The 23,108-nt window shown below is 41.5% G+C and overlaps 1 protein-coding gene across 7 annotated transcripts in view; it reads left to right on the forward strand.

The window, feature by feature from the left end:
• Positions 1-23,108, forward strand: part of shank3a (SH3 and multiple ankyrin repeat domains 3a) — a 251,622-nt gene extending 228,514 nt beyond the window's left edge. For 2 of the 7 annotated variants that reach the window (XM_085412006.1, XM_085412007.1), the window contains 11 exons: positions 940-1,015; positions 3,348-3,430; positions 4,518-4,642; positions 4,896-5,031; positions 8,831-8,911; positions 9,095-9,118; positions 9,482-9,609; positions 9,816-9,921; positions 10,534-11,060; positions 11,158-13,253; positions 19,469-23,108. In XM_085412006.1, the coding sequence (XP_085268132.1) occupies positions 940-1,015; positions 3,348-3,430; positions 4,518-4,642; positions 4,896-5,031; positions 8,831-8,911; positions 9,095-9,118; positions 9,482-9,609; positions 9,816-9,921; positions 10,534-11,060; positions 11,158-13,253; positions 19,469-20,033 (3,947 nt within the window). In that variant the 3' untranslated portion in view covers positions 20,034-23,108. Of the gene's footprint in view, positions 1-939; positions 1,016-3,347; positions 3,431-4,517; positions 4,643-4,895; positions 5,032-8,830; positions 8,912-9,094; positions 9,119-9,481; positions 9,610-9,815; positions 9,922-10,533; positions 11,061-11,157; positions 13,254-13,799; positions 13,847-17,373; positions 17,409-18,221; positions 18,259-19,468 lie in introns of all 7 variants that reach the window. The other 5 variants (XR_014912525.1, XR_014912524.1, XM_085412010.1 and 2 more) reach the window with 5 other exon arrangements.

A 23,108-nucleotide genomic window follows, 5' to 3' on the forward strand; every position in this document is an offset into this window, starting at 1 on the left:
CATTTTCGTTCTTTGCGAGTCTTCTTTTTCCTTTTCACATATACATCTTCTCTCGTTTGCCTGTATTGGAAAGTAAAGCGACAGGAGGCAAGCATGCGACCAAGTTTGCCAAGCAAAGTCATAGGAACATGCTGTGTGTCTCACATCAACACCACTCTTGCTTTCACAGCCTCGTCCAGTTAAGAGCTTGTGTGTGCCGTGCAGTGTTTAGTCAGCCAATCGGCTGTTTAGTGGAGATGTATTGTGCTGTGTATTATTGGGATAGAAAAAGGGCATCAGCACTCCTATAGGATAACATCACATATAGTGACAGAAACCACATGCACACGGTGCATACACACACAGTATTCAATGAGCGTCTAATCAAACACATTTGCCTTTAAAAGAAACACTTTGAGGGCAGAATTAGGCAATTACTTCACTGTTTCAAAAGCAAAAAATTACCATAGAACAATTATACTCTATGATAAATGAAGCATGTTAATGATAATTGCTTCTCTGTGGTAGCTTAATTCCTCTCTGTGCTCATCGAATTAGATTATTACTGACATTTTTATACTAACATGCTAAGAACTGGGGCTGACACAGCCTTGACATTTTTGGAATCTTGTGGATTTGTATAAAGTCATTAGCTGGACTAAATCTGATTTAAAAAAATCAACTGTGTACTTCCTAAAACATATTCAAGTAAAGCATTATTGGGATATTTTTAATTTCAGCTTATTTACGGAGATCTGTATACACTGGCAATGTGGCTTTTAAGACAACACACTTCACTTGAACATCTGTTATTAAATCATAGTAATAATTTAGGCAGTTTGATGATGTAAGTGTTTAATGGTCTATATGACCTTGTAGGTAGATCAGTTACCTCCAATATATGTTTTTATAGCATCAAAAAGTATATCACTCAACCAATCCTTTAAATCTATTTTACAGAGACACGGGAGGACCGCACTAAGAGACTGTTCAGACACTACACTGTGGGATCTTACGACAACTTCACCTCATACAGGTACAACCTCTAACTCTGAGCTAGCATCCTACAGCATTGTCTAGTAGTGTATATTGTACTGCTCATTGCACTGTACTGCTGGTCATATCACACACGGTTTCCTTGTCTTAACAGGGTCAGTGAAGTTCATTTGTGCTGTAGAGGTGCTGCCATCTAAAGGCATGATCCTGCTAGTGCACACAGTTCTGATTCTAAAATGCACACAAATGATATTACATAACTCTCTTATACTGTCTGTATGTAAGGGTGTTCACTATGCATGCATAGCACATACTCTCCATTTATGTCTGTCTTCACATTCATCAATTTTGATTCACTTGAATTTCTTCATAATCTAATCTTTTATTCTTTTTTAAGTTTTGTTATCCTGTCCAAATCTCGAGATGACATTTATTATGTACAGAGTGTGAGTGATCCCTCTCTTCCAAATTAGATGTACTAGCTGAGCATTTTGTTGTCATGCAAATTCTCACTCTAATGCCACAGTTTATCGGTTAGAGACACAGAGCTGGTCTGCACGAGCATTGTTTCGACCTGCTTCCTTTGCCTTTCATAAAATGTCATCTCCTTGCAATCTAGGTTTTAGTCAAAGTAAGTGTTGCTTCTGTTTCCACAGCCACAGACTTTTTGAGTTACCATTACTAAAGCTGTGAACCTGTGATAGTCTGCATATACGTTTTTGTTTTAGAATGGGTGCTAACTATAACTAAACATAGTTCTGTTTCTGTTCAGAGGCTCTGAAGTACAAATTAAAGTTCCTTGAAGTCAGTAAAGTACCAGTTGCACACGAAGGACACACACTTGAGTTATACTTGAGTTTCTTCATCCGAGCTATTGTCTGCAGAATATTAGAATTGCAAATGTCAAAGGACAGGTCTATTTTGAGGAAACATTTACCGTTGATATGTGAAAAGTGAGTATTTTTTCTTTATCGAGTTATGTAGGCGGGTAGATGTTCTGAACAAGGACAGCGAGCACATTGCATTAATGCAGTATTTCGTGTCATAGAGCAGAGATGGAAGCATACCAGATAAAAGGGTTTGGACTGAAGCAAAGTATCTTAGTGGTGCTTAACCAACTCATTTTCCTGTGCATAATAATTAGTGCATAAGTGGTTTCATATCTCTTTATGAAACCAAATCTTTGACCTCCTTCCTGCAGAAAGGTTTGTTATGGTTCTCCTGGCTCCAGCAGCAGGAGCTCTGGGTAAGTCTGAGAAAGTGGAGTGTAACTAAGCTAATGACTCTGCAGCCACCCACTGAGTTGCAACCTGAACCACAGCCCTTTCTAGATCTGCATCTTCTGTCAGGAAAGATGAATGATACTGCTGAAACTTTCAAAATTCTGTAAAGCTAATAGATTTTGTAAAGGCGTTCAGGGTGTAAAGTGTGAGCAGTCCCCCTCAGTCTGTGCTGTTAAAAGAATGGAACATTTATTAGATTTATTAGATTTGAGTTAAGGAATATTGCATTATTCAGGCCACCTTTCTTCAATTTTCCTTTCTATTAAAAATTTTATGTTACCGTTTATCATAAGGCATGATTAAAATATCTTTTAGTTAACTCCCTTCCTTCATTTCACATCTTTGGGCATCAGAAATTTTGATTTAATCCTCACACAACAATCCATACTGCAGATATTTGCTTTGCTGCTTTACTAACTCTACTTTCTGCTCACAGGCTTTAAAAACATATGCATGAGCACCTCAGCTTAACACCGCCTACCTGCCTTCACCACTGAACTCTCAGAAAAATCAGACAGTTATGAACTGCTCACTTACTGTTTCCACTGCCATTAGTCAAGCCACAGTATTACATCTGAGCCAGCTCTGTCAGTTTCTTTCACAAAGTCCCTCAACACACTCCACAGCTGCAGTCTCATCTGAAGGATCAGCTAGAAGATTGATTCACTCTTAGGTTTTATCCCATAGATACTTCAATCATGAGGACTTTCTCTCACCTGCTCATTCTCTAGCGCACTTTTTCATGTTCTGTCTTTCTACTTGTGAGTGTGTTTGTGTGTGTGTGTCTTGCTTTCTTTCTTAAAATGCTAGTGCGGCACCTGGGAAACCTGAGCTGTGGTGTCTTGCTTGGCTTTTAACTTGATTGAGAGAGGAAGTACATGTACACGTGTGTGCGCGTGCGGTTTTGTGTGCGCATATGTGTGTGTGTGTTTGTGTGTGCGCGCCTCACCTCCACCTCCTCCCTCTTCTCAACTCCCACCGACCGACCCGCTTTACTCCCCTGCCCTTTCTCTCGCCCCTCTCTCTTTGTGTCCGTGTGAGGAGGATGTTGGATTCATACCTGCTATCCCCCTGCTCCTCTCTTCACAGTGACTATATCATAGAGGAGAAGAATGCTGTTTTACAGAAGAAAGAAAATGAGGGGTTTGGCTTTGTCCTGCGGGGAGCCAAAGGTGAGCGATGCACATACAGATACACGCCAGTGCCATTCACAAGGTTTTCAAGGTGTGCGAGTGTTTTGGTCTGAGAAGTAGCTTGTTGATCTGAGTCACTGACTACGGCTCAGTCAGTATTGTTACCGTGTGAGTCAACAACACAACCAGCTTTGGTCAACACTCAGTTTGTGTACTCAGTTGCACTCAGGTTTCTGGGTATGTGTTTGTGCGAATGCATGTGGCCCCTTTGGTGGTGTCATCCTTGGCTGAGCTGTCATCTAGCTGTCCCATCTGTTCCCTGCACATGGCGTTGAGTTTTAGTAGAGAAACACTCTACACTCTCTCTCTCCTCCTCTCTCCTCTTTGTCTCTTCTTGTTTTTGTTCCTCTTCGCTCTCCTCCACCTCCTTCACATCCTTCCTGTTCATTATCCTCTCAAAATATTATCATACCTTCTGCACTTTAACCGAAATCGGCTCTCTACTCATCTCCATCACCGCAAATTCGTTTTACTCACGCACGTGCCAGCTCCCTCCCTGCTCGGCATGGTTACCATGGTAACCCCTTTCAGACACCTTGCCGGGAGTCTTAGTGTGCTTTACTGCTCCATCACTCACCACCGTGGGTCTTGGCTCGCCCGTCTCTCTCTTTCAGTCGGTCTTTTACTCCTCACTACCCTTAAACACACACACTGCAGTTCACTTAGTGGTCCTCTGAGAGCTCTCATATGTCAGTGATTTAGCTGGATTCACTCCAACATTAAATGGAGTACATGAAAGCCCGCTCACTTTACGAAATATTCTTAAGTATTGCATGTCTGCTTTTTAGTCATGCTATAATAATTATGTTTGTATGGAACTATAAGCTTCAGTAACACTGTTTAGATGCAGCAGAAATAAACTCAGTGCTAATGTGTTCATTAAATAAATTGGTTAAGAGAAATTTTAATTATTGTCGCGATTATTGCTTGAGAGGAAAATAAAGGAGCATTTGGAGCATGTGATACATGATCTGTTCTAACTTTCCAGTGAAGCAAAAGGAAGCTATAAATACTTCTTTATTTGATGACGTGGGTTTAAAACTTTTTAAAAACTATTTCTTCCCAGCTGAGACGCCCATTGAGGAGTTCACTCCCACCCCGGCGTTCCCTGCCCTTCAGTATCTGGAGTCTGTTGACGTGGAAGGAGTGGCCTGGAGGGCCGGTCTAAGGACAGGGGACTTCCTCATTGAGGTGATAAAAATTGCCTCATTATTCATCTTGATTTGTATACATTTCACTCCTGAAAGAAGTGTAAATGTCCATAGATCCAGATGAAAATGCAAAGTAAATGTATGGTTTAATCGTGTAAATTTCCCTCTGTAACTGAATATAGTGCTTTAACTATGCTTTTATCAGCATAAAAGCAAAAAATTTAAATAAAACAGGAACTAAGTTGTATGTTTCTTGCTTCCTGTTCTGTCTTTGTTGGTGCATTTTCTCTCAGGTAAATGGGGTGAATGTTGTGAAGGTGGGTCATAAGCAGGTGGTATCCTTGATCCGCCAAGGGGGCAACAGACTGCTGATGAAGGTGGTTTCAGTCACTCGCAAACCAGAGACTGAGGAAGTTGTTCGCAAGAAAGGTACATACTTATTTGTACTCAGCAAAATCATAACACAGTAGTAGACATTTTATAAACATTACTAGTAAATTAATCAGTTGTGCTGGAATGTGTGAGAAAACATGACCTTACGCATTCTCAGGAACTGTTTTGGTCACTTGAAACAATTCTGTTAAGTCTTGGGTATGTATCAAGGACAAACGCTTTCATCTGTTCCTTTCAGTTGGAGAATAAAGTGGACAACTAAAAAATTTTGCTCTTATTGTTTTGGGATCAAGAGTTGAGAGCGTGGGGGAGTTGTAGCTTTCTACACTGAATATGCAAAATGTATTCACACGTTGGCTCAGATATATCTAGGCCATTAATGCAACAATGGACGGATTTTTAAGCTTATTCATAAATTTACAACATATTCTACATGGCTTGATTACATTAGATTGCCCTTCGAGATATTTTATATGGTACGTGAAGCTCCTGTTGCGATGTTTGTTATTTGTAAATTAATTTTATCAGGTAATGGAGACATATATGTTGATTTTTGTGTACAGAGGGAGATACGTGTGTATTGTCTGGGTAATTTCTACCACGTTTCCCTGCTGTAAATTCATGTAGTTTCCATGTCAACCACAGCTCAGATTACTCAGCTCCCACACAGTCCTGGCACAATGACCTCAGAATTGTGTACACTGCAGCGTGTCCGTCTGTGTGTGTGCTTTTATGCATGGTAGAGTGGTGTGTGCACGTCCTTTGTGATTTTTGAGATACAGACAGTGATAAATGAGTTTGACCTAGTTTCACTAGGACAGTACTGTATCAACTTAATTCTGCTACTCAGGGCTTAATGGTCTCTTAATCTCTCTTTCTTCCTCTTTCTGTCTTTCTTGCCTTAATATCATTTCTCATGCTTGTCGCTTTTAAATAAACCCAGTCTCTTAGTATCATTCATTCATGTAGAAGTCAAATTAGCATGTTTTGACCCCAGAAAGGTCCACTTATTAGCTTTTTTTTTAACCTTTCAACTTCCCATCATGGTGCCATTTTGCCAATTGACTACACCAATCGTAATTTAATTAAAGTAAAAGTTGAAGGTTTTGGAAATCTTTTGTACTTCCTGGTGTCAGTTGATTAAAAAAGACACTACCTCTCTTATTCTTGTCTCTAATGAGAGGCTACAGTCTTTGCACGTAATTCAACACAAAGATAAAGTCTGCCTCTAAAATCTCACTATTTAACATGCCGATGACAAAAACACAATCCATGCAAAAACTGAAATGTAAAAATAGCAGTTTTTCTTTTTTTGTAGGTTTTGTGAGCATCCTCTTTGACTCTGAAGAAAATACTGGGGAAGTGCCATTTACACCTACAATTTCAATTCAGTTTTATTTATATAGTGCCCATTCAAAACAACACTTTGTATTGTAGGATAAAAACACAACAGTATTAGAGAGAAAACCCCAACATTTAGACTACCTGCTGTGAACAAGCACTGGGCAACAGTGGGAAGAAAAAACTCCCTTTTAACAAGAAGAAAACTCAGGCAGAACCAGGATGATTGTGTTGGAAGCTTAGGGGGAAGAGAACAGAGCAGAGGGAGAGAGGATAAAAAACACACTATAGGAGAGAGCCAGAGTTGAATAATTACTAATTCTGCTTTAAATGTCTGAATAAATTAGTGGTGCATAAACACATGGTGAGTGAAAAGAGCTGAGTGAACAAGAAAGTCAGACAGGTATGAAAAGGTTTTATACTTGGGCTACACTCGGGCTTTTGCTGATAGCACTAACTATGCTAAGCTAGGCTAATTTGCTGGTGCACAAATGTAAATATAATATTGATCATTTAATTTTACTCTTAGACTCAAGTGAAAAGGATTTTCCCGAGATGGTGTTAATTTTTTTTAATGTAACTTGTTATTATTTGCTTTGTTTTGGGGTTGTTTTTGTTTTTGGCATCCCCATCATGCGTTTGGCACTTTGTTAATATTTTATAAATATTTAATTAATGAAATTGTTAAGTGAGACCGCATGACTGCAAGGATTTGGGATTAATGTGGGTTGCAGAGGGGCTTGCACACCAATTTTTCCAAAGCTGCTTTACTGTAGCCAACGTTAAAGCTTTCTTACCTCTGCTTATGTCAAAGCTTCTAAGGCCAGATATTTAGTAGGTGAAAGAGAAAGTAGACAGTAAAGATAATCACTGGTAAGATTCCTTTATTGTCAACTGAAGAAAAAATGTGGAGACAGATTGAAATGATGAGACAGACAGTGCAAACAGCTATAGAGTAGATGGGGTGTATCTGGCGTTTCATGGGTGGGAATGAAATTCTTCATTCCTTTTTCAAACTTCTCTTAAATGCCTTTTTTTTTGCACCCTAATCAATATTGAACACCCCCTCCTGCTGCTCATATCCTCCAGTGGGACTTGGTGTGCTGCACCTTTACACAAACGCACAGAAACATGCAGACACACACGGACCCGCGAGCGAACACACATTCTCTGCACCATGCGTGGCCTCACTACTGCCACCGTTGCCATGGTGACTACACTGCATGTTTGAATTAAGCATTACATTACAGCAAAAGCAACTCTCTCTCCCTCTGAGTCTGTCTCTGTTCCTCTCTCTTTCGCCTTCCTCCTCCATCTCCTCTGCTCCCTGCTCCTGTACCAGAATGTGCAGGCTTGTGAGGAAATGAAGATGTTTGATAAGGACAGTACCCAGGATGGCGTATGTACACTAGATCTGCGGCTGCTGGCGGCAGCGATGATAGTTATGCTCTAGTAAGGCATTGAGGCAACTGTGGGATTTGGAGATCTATCGCGCTACAGTGGTGCATTGAGTGGAGTGTTGGCTGGTCTATCTCAGATAGCGTGAGCTCATCTAGTTCTGTCGTGTGGTATTGTTGGGAAACTTGGTTATAGCATGTAGAGAATGCAGCTATATGTGGTTTCACTGTCAGACTGCATGGCATTGGTGTTGTTACTGCAGGTTTAACATGATTTTAAAATCAGTTGCTGCGTTGTTTTTTACATTACGTTCATTTCAGTGCTTAGTCTAACCTATTTTTAGTCCCATAACTCTATAGTTTGTTTTTGAAGCTAAGATTTGGTAGATATGATTTACTGCTTTGACTGGGACGATTGCCCTGTGTGTATAGTAGGATTGGGAGGCTCCCACAAGCTGTGGGATATAAAGTCTGCAGTGCATCGTTTTCCTTAGCTGTTGAATTTACTATCATCTCTTCATCTGTCAGCCCACATGTCATTATGTGCACCCTCAAGGAATTTTCTCTGGGGGAGGATATGCATGTTTGTATAAGCTGGTTCATTAATGTGTGCCTCTGTCTGATACACATCTGCTAAATTCTAGGCAGGCAGCATATTAAAAGTAAGATGGACGACTTTCTCCCTCTCCTTTCCACACATTTCTTACTTTTTCTGCCTATTGTGGCGGACAAACTCTATTGTTCTTTGTTTACTGGGAGGACTGACCTGTACATTTCCACCCAATGGGCTCCTCAACAGAGAGGAATTCTTGCAGCACAGAGACTAAAAAACTAAAAGTCTTGAAGACAGACTGATACATTTATAAGTCATCTGACAAACAGATAGCAAAATATGAAGAAGCTGGGCTCCAACCGTAGCGTGAACAAGGTCCTGACTAAGTGTGAAGCATCCAGTTCAACCGAATTTGACCAAATCAAATCAGTGAGGACAGGATGGGCTGGCCGTCTCGGGGATGCCAGGAGGGCACTGAGCCGCAAAGCCAAAGGATTTTCATCCCCCTCAAGTTCATCCTCAACTCCATGCCTTTTCTCCACAGCGCCACCACCACCCAAGAGAGCTCCCAGCACCACCCTGACACTGCGCTCTAAGTCCATGACCGCTGAGCTGGAGGAACTAGGTGAGTGCCAAATAAGTGGTATGCAAACTTGACACTCTTTTTTTTCCCTCCTTTTCTGTCATATTTCTGCTTTGGCTTTGTCATTAAAACTTGGTGTGTCTCCTAACTTTTAGAATAGTCACTTCTGTTGGCTTGTTCTTGTCATTTTCCCTCCTCTGCTGACGCTATCTTTTTCCCACCAAGCTTCTGCTCGGAGGAGAAGAGGAGGTGAGTCTGAGACAAGAAATTGACATCTCTTTGGACGTCACAAAGATGATTTATCAATGATGTGTCAATTTGAGAACCGCTTATTAGAGCAGATGAGCAGAGCAGAAGAACACATGAGCCATGTGGACAGTCTACACTTTTCTGTCACTTATCGCTTCTTTCTTTCGTTCTTTTTTTTCTTTTTCCTGTATTTTATTGAGACAGGGTAGTGATTTTGTACAGTACCACAGAGCATGACCCCACACATATAGCTACATCTTAGAGGTGCCTTTGTATTCTTTATGGCGATATCAACATTTGGAATAGATGCCACAGCGTTTTTATGTCTCAGTATTTAGTTCTGGCCAATTTTCTTCTTAACAGAAAGACTAGATGAGATGTTGGCATCACAGGAGTCTATGTTGCGTTCTCAGCCCTCTGAGGCAGATTACAGAGCAGCCACTGTCAAACAACGGCCCACCAGCAGGAGAATAACCCCAGCAGAGATCAGTGTGAGTGCACCTACACACAGCACATTGGCAGACAGCATATGCTGCTCTGCTGGCATACATACAAACTCAGCGCACATACAAAAATACCTGGCCAACACGACATGCACTGCTGCGCACATTTATGCATATTCTTTGAATTAACCTATAGGAGTCATGGTGTGCTTTCAAGATTTTAAGATACTTTTCTTGTTTTTTTTTTCATGCAGTCACTGTTTGAGAGACAAGGGATGACTCTACATGGAGGTCTCCATCCAGGGATTGAGAGAGGTCACATACAACTACCAAAGGGCATGTCCAGGACCAAATCTTTTGGTAAAGCAATCACCCATCCTGTACATATTCAAATAAGGTGAATGATAGTGTAATTGTACCTAAAGTAGAGACTAGAATTTGAGGAAGCTTCATTGTGTTTTCATAATTTGTTTCAGGAGAACGACTAGGCAATACTGAGACTGAAGCTCGTTGTTAAGTCGTAATGTGCCATGTCAAAACTTGACTGATTAACAAATGTTGTCAGTTGACAGTGTGGGATATATAATTACTTGGCATTGACTGTTGAAAATTTGTAAATATGAATACTGGATACTGGAACAGATTTAGAAAGCAGTTGTTCAAGTAGCACAGAGCTTGTTTCAAAGTAGCTTAACATATATATTATTAATACGCAACTTTATTATTAAACATTATGCTTTTTGTAAGTATACTCATTAAATGAATCCTATGTGAGTCAAAAATAGAACTGTATGTTTTATTAAACTACTTTAATAATCGTGTTTTTTGACACCTGATACATATTATCCATGTAAGTAAACAAATTTACAGATGGATGCAGTACATTTTTTTATGTGGACCAGCTTGGCACTTTTTCAAGAGCTTGTTTATCACCAGATGATCTGTGCTCTTTGCTCTCTTTACCGTCATCAGGTGCCACTGAGGAGGATCGGCTGTCTGCTCTTGTAGGCGAGCACCGATTTCCCCGCAGTTCCTCTATGACAGACAGCCTCCGAGACCACTCACAACCCCACCCTATCCCTCCCCCTCCACAAACGGCACCTCCTCCTCCTCCTTACTATCTAGACACTGGTCCTCCCCCAGCTTTCTGCCCCCCTCCACCTCCATCGAGAACACAGAGTCAGGGCCATGAGCCTGCAGGACGTTCGAGCTTCAAGCCGTCCTCCTTGGACCTGCCTTACGAGGCCGCTCAGCGGCAGGCCACACACATTGAGAGACAGAAGAAAGCACGCTCCATGATCATTCTGCAGGATTCTTCTCATTTACCTGTTGAACCTACAGAAATTCCACGTCCTTCTGCTGCTACTCCACCTGAGCGAATCAAAAGGAAAGGTCGGGTTATTGACAACCCTTACGCAAACGTGGGTCAGTTTAGCATTGGACTGTACACACCTACCAAGCCCCAAAGAAAGAAGAGTCCTCTGGTGAAACAGCTACAGGTAGGTGGAATGTTATCGATGCTATCTGATTTTGTTGCTTTCATTTGAATGTAAAAAAAAAAGAAGGAACCTGATTTTTTTGGTCTCTACACTGCAGGTGGAAGATGCACAAGAAAAAGCTAGTTTGGCCTTAGCTGCTGCCCACTCGCGAGAGAGCTCACCCTCAGGACGACACCCACTTACCTACGGGCACACACACACCAGCCGTGCAGACTACTACCAGCAGCAGCTGATGGCTGAGCGAGAGCGTATGCGTGTTCAAGGAGAGATGATGTTTCAGGGCAAGGGCCCCTTTGCTGCTGCAATTGCTGGAGCTGTAAAGGATCGTGAGCGTCGCCTAGAAGAACGGAGGAAATCCACTGTCTTCCTTTCTGTTGGGACCATGGAGGGGGCATCTACCACCAGCTCTGATTCCCCCTCTCTGACTCAGTCTCACTCCATCGATGAACGGATGCTGACACGAGAGCTGGGACAGCTGCCTCCCCCTGCCTTGGCTCTGAGCCCCTCACCTAGTGGGACCACCTTTATCCATCCACTTACAGGAAAGCCTCTGGACCCCAATTCACCACTGGCTCTTGCGCTGGCCGCAAGGGAGAGGGCACTGACCTCCCAGAGCCAGTCCCCTACTAGCAGCCCAGAGCCTCGGACTAAACAAGAGCAATTAGGCCAGGGTGTAATATTCATTGACACTCAGACCAAAGAGTCTCCACATGGGGAAGGGGCAGCTACATCTCCCCCTTTTTCACCTAAAAGCGCCAAGGTAGCGGGTTTCGGGGTTGGATCCTCCGCAGCATCAATTTTATCCCCGCAGCCCACCAAGCCACAGTGGGCTGCATCTTCGTCACCTGTATCATTCCGGCAGGAGATGGAGGCCAGGATAGAGGAAAGGAAGGAAGAGAAGAGGTTAGAGGATAAAAAGAGTATGTTGATCAGTATTATGGATACATCACAGCAGAAGACAGCAGGGCTAATCATGGTCCATGCCACCAGTAATGGGCAGGCTGTTGGAGTGGATTCAGAACAAGAGCAGACACCTGCCCCAGCCTCCATGGAGCCCAGCAAATCACCAAGTCCACGCGCTAAATCCCCCAGTCCCAGTGTCGCCCAGCCCCAGACCCAGCTCCAAGCTCAGAGTTCTGCCAGTCCAGTCCAAGAGAAGGGTCTGGCTCAGGGAAGCTCAGAGGAGGATGTGGATCCGTACACAGTAACCCTTCCCCCTGCCATGTTATCCTCCAGCGATGAGGAAACACGAGAGGAGCTACGTAAGATTGGAGTTGTTCCGCCACCAGATGAGTTTGCTAATGGGCTACTGGCACAGGCACAAGGGGCGCCAGTGTCTCCAGCTAAGCCTGCTGTGTCTCCCGCCACCCCTGCAACACCAACGCCACAAACGCCCTCAACCCTAGCAACGCCAGCTGTGACCCCCACTCAGCCTGCTCAACCCCTGCCTCCACCCAGTGCAGCAGCTGTCTCAGGGAAGCCCTCTGACCCTCTGGAGCCCCCACCGGTGGGTGAGTCTGGCTCTGCGGCTGACTCAGGCGTGGAGGAAGCTGACACGCGCAGCTCCAGCGAGAGAGAGCGAGACCACCATCTCGAGACCACCAGCACCGTCTCCACGGTTTCCAGCATGTCCACATTGTCCTCAGAAAGCGGCGAGCCTGCCGACACACACACCACGCACACCTCCTATGCCGACGGGCAGACATTTGTGCTCGACAAGCCGCCAGTGCCTCCTAAGCCCCGACTAAAATCCCAGATAGGAGGCAGTAAAGGCCCCGTCACTTTCAGGGACCCTCTGCTGAAGCAGAGCTCTGACAGCGAGCTGCTATCACAGCAGCAGGCTGCTGCCCTGGCTGCTGCTGCAGCTGGAGGAGCTGGACTCCCCCCAGGTGGTTCAGCCTCAGTTACTGGTCTAGCCCCCACCAAGCCACGCTACCTCTTCCAGAGGAGGTCCAAGCTATGGGGAGACCCAGTGGAGCCCCGTGGCCCAGGAGTGGGGCTAGGTATTGGGAGTTTGGGAAATCTTGGTGGGCTGGGACTGGGGCTGGGTGCAGATGAGGGAGCAAAACCATCTGTTATGGGAGAGCTCAGTTCACGACTACAGCAGCTAAATAAAGACACCAGATCACTAGGAGAGGAACCTCTGGGAGCATCACTTGATCCAGGAAGGAAGTCACCTGTGGCAGGTGCCAGGTAAGACATGATCTTATAAAGTAAGAGAACAAAGGGTTTTAATTAAAAAAAACAAATCCTTTTAAGTTTCATTCTTATCCTTTCTTTATGTAGTGGTAGAGTAAAAAAAAAATCAAGCATTGTGTGTTTTTGATTTATTTAAATTACTTCTTGACACTGAGTTAATTATTTTCTCTAGTTTATCAGCATTTTTATTATATCACTTTATTTGCACCAGTGTCTGTTGTTATCTTCCATTGTGCATTCTTTTTATAAGCTAGTACATTTCTGTTTAAGTTGTGATGGTAAATAGTAATGATATCAGAGGTCACTACCATTGTTGGTGCTAGTTTCCCTGACAATATTAGTGGAACAGCATAGTTAATATATCCTATAACATTAGCAGGTCATGTTTTGGTCTTTAACATCCGTGAGAAGAAGACTTCTCACATAGCAGCAGCTGTCTCAGGGTTAACTGAAGCACACTGGTGTTTTTGTCTGATATCTGTGGGTTTCTTTTTTCACACCTTACCTGAAAGTACAATGAAATCCTTTATATTTCTGCAGATGTGAGGACACCGAAGAGAGTAAACCTTAAGGTTATAGACTCTAGGGTAAACCAAAGCTTTTTTTAAAATATATTTTACATAACGAGTCTATCAGCCCATTGAAGGAGAACAGTACTTATATACATCTTTTTTTTCATTAATATTCTTTGTACTGTTATTTGTTACCTTGTTTGCATCAGCTGATTCCCTCACTGACACTTGTACAGTCCCTCAAGAATCATTAAAAAAGACAATTGAAGTATTACTACACCACAATGTTTTTCAAGAAATGATTGTTTTTAGAGATACAGTACAGTAGTACTACAGTTGATGGCTCCTTGTTTCCATAGTTACAGCTGTACTCCTTTGCTTCCTGTTAAGTGTTCTGTGTTGGTAAGAGTAGACGGTAGCAGTTGATAAGCTAGTGGTGTGTGTGTGTGTGTGTATATGTGTGTGAGTGTGTGTAGTAGATTATCCGTTGGTGCAAACAAGGTAACGGGGCTTGGAGGCACGTACTTCCTGAAAGCTTCTCCTCATCTCTTGCACAGTCTCACTTCTGGGTTCTAACCTATGACCCTGCTAGTAGCTCCCCTTCCAGTGTTTCCCAAAGCCTTTGTTCAAATAGTGCATAATACATCCTCATATACACTGCTCTTTGCGGTCATCGCTGATAATAATTGATAAGACAAGAGACTTTATCATCAGTGATAACCTCAAAGGTTCAAGGATGTATTTTAACAAGTATTTGAACCTGTCTGAACTATAATGGTGTGTGCCATGTTGAAATCCATCCACTCACAATCTCAGCATTAACAAGGCTGTTAATGCCGAGATTACCAGACAAAGTCTGACCCCGTCAAAAGTCTTCAAGAGTCATGTTGTCATAAGTGGTGGGATCTTCTCTTTTGATTTCCTCCAGTATAAAGCAACCGGCTTCAGACTGGTTGTATTTTTGTGGCTTGACAAGCTGGTAGTTAACATCTGAGGTTAGAAGGACAGATGGTATCTTTTATTGGCTGCCCACTGAAGTGCTACTCATTTAATACAATTGACAGGACGGGATGTTAAATGCATTGTCATGGAGTCGTGGATCTGTCTCAGCCTTACAAAGAGCTCTGTGGTTTGTGATCACTTTTTTAGATGCAGTTGAGTTGGATTTTCTTTCACAGCCTTCTTTCAGCTTCTCTGATTTTTTTTTCTTGTATCATATTCTCTCTATGTGAATATTGGGAATGGAAGAAGTTGCTTCCACCATACTTCACTGCTGCTAAGAGGAGCTGAAAGATATGAACAGACGATATTACATTGACAAGATGTCAAAACATACTTTTCATAGTCTTCTCATCATGGTGACATCAGCGAAAGGACATGATCAACTTCACACACCAAAGCTTGTGCATCGCATTTTCATGTTTCCATCCACGAGTCAGTGGAATCAGTTACAGCGCTGACTGGGAAAGAACAATGAGAAAGTCTTTGTAGAACTAATCACCATAGAGCTACAAGTTAATGTCCATTCACAGAATTTAATCCTTACTGTTGCTCTAGACAAGTATAGTTTGATGTTCCAACCCCTTAATGCCTAGTATATCATATTTGATACATACAGTTTTTGAGACTTCTACACAATCTGTGTTTTTTTTCCCTCAGAAAAACAAAATAAATTGTGCAATACATTTAAAAGAAATAGTTTTCAAAAAAAGGCCAGAGGTACGGTGGCCCTAAGGGGCCAAACGGACTGCAACTTAAGAAAACACCAGCAAAAAGAAAAATGCTGCAAAAGCACACAAAAGACAACGGAAATAGGAAAAAAGAAAACAGAAATAGGAAAAAACAGATCCAAAAGCACAAGGGAAGTGTTTCTGGGGAGACAATAGCCCGACGGACCAGTTGCAGGAACCAAAACATGCTAGGTAAGTGTGTTTTAATCTCATGATTCATATAATCGTGATGACGGATTTTTGGGCTAATAGTTAGGCTAACACACTTACCTCTCATCTTTTCTTTCCTCACAAAACCGATAGATCCTCTACTTCTTTTAAGTGTCTCCCAGCACAATTCTCAGCATATTTTGGTTCCTGCAACTGGTCCGCCGGGTTATTGTCTCCCCAGAAACACTTCCCTTGTGCTTTTGGAAATCTGCTTTTTCCTATTTCCATTTTCGTTTTTCCTATTTCCGTTTTTCCTATTTCCGTTGTGTGTGCTTTTGCGTTTTTCTTAATGCTGGTGTTTTCTTAAGTTGCATTCCGTTTGGTCTCTCAGGGCCTCCGTACACATGTAGCAAATATGATACAAAACTACACAACTAAAATATGCAAATTAATATTGATTTTGTTAAAAATAATTTTAAAAAATGTGACTTTCGGGCAATTATTTAATGGTTCAGGGTTAAAGCAATGTGTCTTTACAGAGGAATTCATTACTGCTATTAGAAACAGAAATGTGCTGTCCTAATACTTTGGTGTCCTAAATCCCTGTTTGTACAAGACACTGGACTTTTGGATGACCATAAATTAAATATGAAGCTCGAATTATATCAAATACAACATATCAAGTAAGACCGGTTCAGACTGGATTCACACCTTCCTAATGTTATCCAAATGAAGAGATCACCACTATCTACATGCTGACAGTTGATTGCCCTTGGCTGTAAAAAAAGATGACTGCGCACACCATTATTTCTCTCTCTCTCCCTCTCTGCCTCTGTGTCTCTTCACCTGCTGTAGCATTTCACGTAGAGCATCAGCATCTCCGCACTCTTAATTGTCACATTCGTCGATCACTTACCCCATCCCCTCTGTGCCCCATTTAAACCCCTTCAAAAACTACACTGCTGAATTTTGTCTCCACCTTGTTCATGTGCTGTGTATCAGAGCTTTGGGTCACGTACAAAAGTGTGTTTCTCATTTCTGTTGTGCTTTTTGGTTTTCTTTCCTTTGTTTTTTTATTTTATTTCTTTTTTAATGAAAGTTGCATAACTTTGTTTTGATTTTCAGTGTTTGTGTTGAGGATGGCCATGATCCTTGACTGTCTTGTATTTTAAACCATGATAAAACAGAATATGCTCCACCAAAACACACGTGCATTCACCGCTTATATACTGTGCTCTACATACAAATCCATGTTAAAAAAAAGATTATTTTCTTATATAAATGCATGTGAAACGAAGTACAAAAGCAGCTTTAAAAGTCAAGAGACATGTGCTGTCCTGTTGTGTTTCTTTATTTGTTCGTTTTTCTTTGTGCAGTGTTTGATATGTGAACAGTGTGCTCATTTCTCTCTCATGTAGCCCACTGGTCAGACCTTCAGGTGCTGAAACCCACTCTGCTGTCTTTGTCATGCTGACATGTAGAGCAACCCAAGCACAAAAATGCATTCATGCCCATCTACTGATGAACAGTCATACACTCACACAGTCACATACACCTATACATGTAGATGACGCACAGCAAAGACAGCGGAGCGGGCTGAGGCAGATTATAAGTCTGGTTGGCAGGCTGCGTCTCATTGAGTGATGCTAACATTCTCTCCCATTGCTCTCTCTCTGCTCACCTTGCATGCTCCGCCCTGCTGCTCTGATCTGATTGGTCTAGAACTGACTGTGCGCCCAGGAGGGCAGGACGACTGTGTAAGTGCGCATGGAGCTCATCTCATATCTGTCGGCTCCCCGTAGTCTGAACATTTTTCCAGCCCGAGTGCTGCTTAGCTACCGGTCTTTCATTACACTCTTTTACTCCAAATCTCACCCAATAAAAAAGTTTCAAAAACATGCAGGAGATGGAAAACGTGTGCTACACCTTCAGACATGTTAACGTGCATGAAAAAGACACCACTGTAGTAACTCAGTAGTTTAGTTTCTCCTATCAGTTTTTCCTTGCTTGCACAATGATAGCTAAAATTTCCTTAATTGTATCCATCCCTCTTTCTTACTGTTCTTGTTCTTATACTAACGTTCAGTCTCTAAGACTGTCACAAATTTATGCTTCTAATAACTTTCAAAAAAAGAGTGATATATATATATGTTAAAAAAGGTGACTAGACTATTTAAACTATTATCCCATATCAGGTCACTATAAAAAAATAATAGTTATACCTCAGTGTTTACGTGAGTACGATCCTTCTTTCTCAGAGTTCCTAAATGCTAAACGTATTGCACTGAATTAAGTGTTAGCCAAGCTTCCAAGATCATTTACTCCTTTGATTAACAAGTAAATAATGCTAATTAGTGTTTAACAACAATTCCCACCTGTTTCTTCAAACAATGTAATTCGTGGTCATGAAATTGAATATTTACTGTATCCATTTTTTTGAGTGAGTCAAAATGTAACTAATGTGCAAGAGAGCTGAAAATCAAATTTAATATTCTACTTTTAGATCTGCCTTCTGCATCTAAATTTGGATGTGTGTGTGTGTGTGTGTGTGTGTGCGTTTGTTTCTACAGAATTTGTCACACATTAGAAAATGAATTCTGCTTTCAGGTTAGTGATATCAGCAGTTTCAGTGTAACACAATACATCTGTTTAAACACTGTATTTGTAATCTAATGTTGGTCACACTAACCTATTCAAGGATGCTTATAGTAGGACTCAACAGCTTTAATTGAATTAATCATAGCAAAAACACGCTCATTAATGTCACAGGGACTAGGGGTTTTTATGGGTGTGAGTAAAAATTAGGGCTAGGGCTCTTATTTTGGAGAACTACCCTGTAGTCACTTGCATAGCTAGATGTTCTTAGTCTGACTAGTTTGATCTTTCTAACAGCCATTAACCTCTCTTCTGCACTAACCTACTTTAAAATGAATGACTGCTGTTTATATACATGCTGTGAAAGAGTATTTGCCCTCTTTCTGATTTCTTTTTTTTTTTTTGACATATTTCTCGTACTTACATTTGTCAGATCATCAAACAAATTTTAATATTAGATAAACATAACTCAAATAAATACAAAAATGCAGTTTTAATATAATGATGTTATCGATTAAGGGAAAAAAGCTATCCAAAACTACCTGGCCCAATGAGGAAATACAATTGCCCACCTTGTTAAATCACAAATTCATTGTGACTAAATGTTTAGTTTCACTGGACATCCAAGCATGATTACTGCCACACCCTTGAATCAAGAAATCACTTAAATAGAACCTGTCTGGCAATATGAAGTAGGCTTTGAATGGCTAAAAACAAATAAAAAATGAATTTTCTAGTGGCCTAGTCAAAGCTTCAATCCTACCAAGGTGCCTTAGCATGACCTTAAACAGGCTGTTCATGTTCAAAAACCCTCCAGTGTGGCTGAATTAAAATAGTTCTGCAAAGATGAGAGGATCAGGATTCCTCCACAGTGTAAAGACTCATTGCTCATGCTTGATTGCAATTGAGTGGCATAACTAGTTATTAGGTTTAGGTGGCAACATTTCACGTTTGGATAAATTTTTTCCCTTAATAAATGTAATCATAATTTAAAAATGGCATTTTTTATTAACTCTGGTTTTCTTTGTCTAACATTAAAATGATCTGAAAAATGCAAGTGTGAGAAATATGCAAGAAAAACAATGACTAAGAAATCAGGAATGGGGCAAATATTTTTTTACTGCACTCTATAACCCAAAGTGTCATTTTTTCTTCTTTATTTTATTTTCGTTAACAGTCTTCCTTATTCTTAAAGCCTTGTGCCTCTGTCTGTTTCCACCAGACTTTTCAGCAGCCTAGGTGAGCTCCACACCATCTCTCAAAGAAGTTATGGAACCACATACACCATCCGCCCTGGCAGTCGCTACCCCATCACCCGACGCACCCCTAGTCCAGGCTCACCTGATCGGGGCGACCCTCTTGGACGATTCTCAGGCTACGGCCTACCAACCTCACCAACCACACCGCCACAAACTATCCTCAAATCCTCGAGCCTCAGCCTACCCCAGGAGCCAAAGGAGGTCCGCTTTGTAATGAGGAGCTCCAGCGCCCGTTCCCGCTCTCGCTCTCCGTCCCCGTCACCTTCCCATTCACCTGGGTTAGGTTCACCACTTTTAGCTCTACGACCCTTTCACCAAAAACCCCTCCACCTCTGGAACAAGTATGATGTTGGAGACTGGTTGGAGAGCATCAACCTGGGGGAGCACAGAGCAGGGTTTCAGGAACATGAGATCGAAGGTTCTCACCTCCCTGCTCTAACCAAGGATGACTTTGCAGAGCTGGGAGTGACACGAGTCGGACACCGCATGAACATTGAGCGAGCACTGAAACAGCTGCTGGAGAGCTGACCCCTGCCCTGAGACACAGCCACAGATGGAGATCGGTGAAGACAGACAGAAGATTCGGGGGTTAAGGAAAATAAGCGATGCGATAGGGGCCGCTCCTCTTTTACTCCGGCTGCTTTTATGTTCGGCATCACAAATGTTGACCTGCAGCTCTTAGGCACACTCTGTTTCCATTCTGCATTAACACCCTGCACTTGGCAATGCACTGAAGAGGAGGAGTCGATACATTCATTTTTCTTCTTGCCCACCACCCTGCTTTTGTGGCCAATTAAATCAGGCCCAAAATGATATTTGGCGTTTTTATTTAATTATTTTTTGCTAAGACGAGCCAGACAAGCTCCAATTAGAACATTTGATTTGTGAAAGGTTCACTTGTTTCCTTAGTAACATCCCCACTTTCTCGCTCCCTCCTCTCCTTTCTACCTCCCCTCCCAAATAACCCCCCAGGTCCCTCTATTAGGCTGCTGAAAGCCTTCTTGCAGTTCGAGTAAAGGAGGAGGAGGAGGAGGCAGAATTTTTTGTTCCACACAGAAAGCTCAGTTGCCTTTCAAAATATTTATACAGAGATCAACAGCAATGAACACAGTGCTACGGACACACAGCCCTGAAAAAGGTGTGTCTTCTGTATACGTGCTGTTTTTAAACCGAAGACTTTAGAGCCCAGAGTCGGAGCTCCACAAAGTAAACCGTGGGAGAAAACCCCCTCTGCCTTGGTACCCAGACTGTGCTATCTATTATATTTGGAGAATGTTTAACCAACACTCGTGGCTTTTTTTCATAATCAGTTTCTTTTTTTGGTTTTCCAAAGGGAATAATATATATAGGTATTATATAATATATACATATATATATATATATATGTATTTAAATATAGCTTTCAGGAGAAAAGACAATGTTGCAAAGAGGAAATATAATAAATTAATCTGCACCTGTTTTTTTGGTTTTTAGTATAGAAGGCAGAGAGAAATCTTTAAATCTATTCCACTAATAGTTTACTCATTTCTACCAATTATATACATACTTATATATATACGTACATATATATAAGTATTCTATATATATATATATATATTTGAAAGGAAAAAGTATATAAATATGGAAATGAAGTTTTTGTCATAGGTATCCAACTTTCCTTATGGTCACTCCTTTTTTGAACCGTAGCATGACGAGTTGCTTCATGTTTTTGACAAAGAGTTTGTTGTTTGTTTTTATTTTCTTACGGTCTTCCTTCATACTAAAGGGCATCCCGTAATGTGAGGCTGAGACCCCAGTTGACACCCATCCCTACTGCTTCAGCAACAGATCCCGCTGCCTGTGTATCCACAATAACACATCAAGGGCACCGGCCACCTATGTGCAAGCTGACTGGCTTTAAAGGGGCTCTTCATCTTATGCCTGTTTATCACTCAGGGATGGAAGTTTGGGGCACCAGCATGAAGAGGTTGCTTGCTGTTTTACTACTAGAAATTGAATTTTTCTTACACTTCAACAGTTAAACACCACCATAGTCTGTTAGAGAGCTAGTAAAGATTCCATCCCTGTCCCCGATAGTGTTACTTATACCAGTTTGCACAAGGTCTGGTATCAATTTCCAAGCATGGAAACCTGGAGAAACAAGCTTTAACTGTTCAAATAATTTTTTTTAAAAAGCTAATAATTGTGTTCCTTTACCTGTATAACCAATAAAAACTTGCCATACAAGCTTAAATGAGCTTGATGTGTATGCCCTTCTGAAATGCCACTGCAGGGAATGTCTGTAGTTTCTCAGGCTGTGGGGATGGGAAAGCCTCTGCAAGGTCTTAAGAAAATTCAGTATTTTACAACCTGACATTATTGCAGCTTTCCCCGATCTTTACCATTTTCTAAGTGAGTAAAATATCATAAACAGAGGGACAGCTACAACTCAAAACAATAAGGCGCAGGTTGTTTAAAAAAAAACACTGAATTTTCCTTTAACAATACAAATCTACAATTGTACTCATGAGTAGCTTCTGCTGGCAGTGAGAAACAGTGAGTTTTATTCACACAACGAAATGCATTTTATAGCTTTTCTCTGACGGGAAGCCAGTAAATGTCTATTACCAGTAAAAAAAGTAAAACCTCTGTGCATCAGCAGAATCCAATCAGTATGCCAAGGCACTTACACCTGGCGAAAAAGTGCACGCATGTTTAGTTTCTTTTTCTCACAGTTTGTAAAAGCAGGTGGGGAATTTAACGGTGTATGTGGGTTGTAGGAATAGCACTCACTGCCTCGCTGTGACCTCACTGATTATTCTTTTGTTTTTGACGTAGATGTCACGTCCTCAGACTCATTTGAACACTTCTTTTTTTAAATTGTTCTTATCAGTTCTTCTTTTGTCGTTTGATTTGTTACCCTCGGACACTGTGGGTAGATTTTGTAGCGTGTGGATCATGACTCATCTGAATTTTAGAGTGACTGAAAAAGAGCAGAAAAAAAATCTCCTGTCCATTCTAAACATACTTACACTTGTAAAAAATAAACAAACTACAAATATTTGCTTTTTTTAATCACAAGCAATGTATATATAATAGATTTCATATAAATTTTTGAAAAACAAAAAGTATATAGATCTATATATGAATGTTTGGCATATATGCATAGTTAACCACCTGTGAAAAAAAGGTGAGCAGATTTTATTCTTTCTATGAACTCTTGAACTTTTGAACTCTGAACTATGAACTAGGGGATGATTTGCACAAAACAAGGTGACAAGGTGCTAACATAAAAGCCACCCATCGTCCAAGAGCATGCGTGCATCTGGATTCCCTGAATCTCTCTGTGTGGTCGTTCTTCTTCACTGTGTGTATGGCAGTGTGTATGTGTGCAATCGCTTATTTGTTTCCATTTTTGTGCGTTTGTTTGGGATTGAAACAATGAGAATGCGTGTGACAGTGCAAGAGCGTCAGTGTGTGTGTGTGGTTAATTGTTAGGGTTTACATCACTGGAGTTGGTCCACTATAGCCTTACTGTATTACCATCAGATGTTGCCAGCAGTGGCTGTGTCACACAAACACACGTGCTCACAAAACGCACACACACACACACAAACATAAAAA

The sequence above is a fragment of the Rhamphochromis longiceps genome, linkage group LG7, assembly GCF_057381845.1.
Source record: "Rhamphochromis longiceps isolate RC_006_pf linkage group LG7, R_longiceps_female_GT1.1, whole genome shotgun sequence".
NCBI lineage: Eukaryota > Metazoa > Chordata > Actinopteri > Cichliformes > Cichlidae > Rhamphochromis > Rhamphochromis longiceps.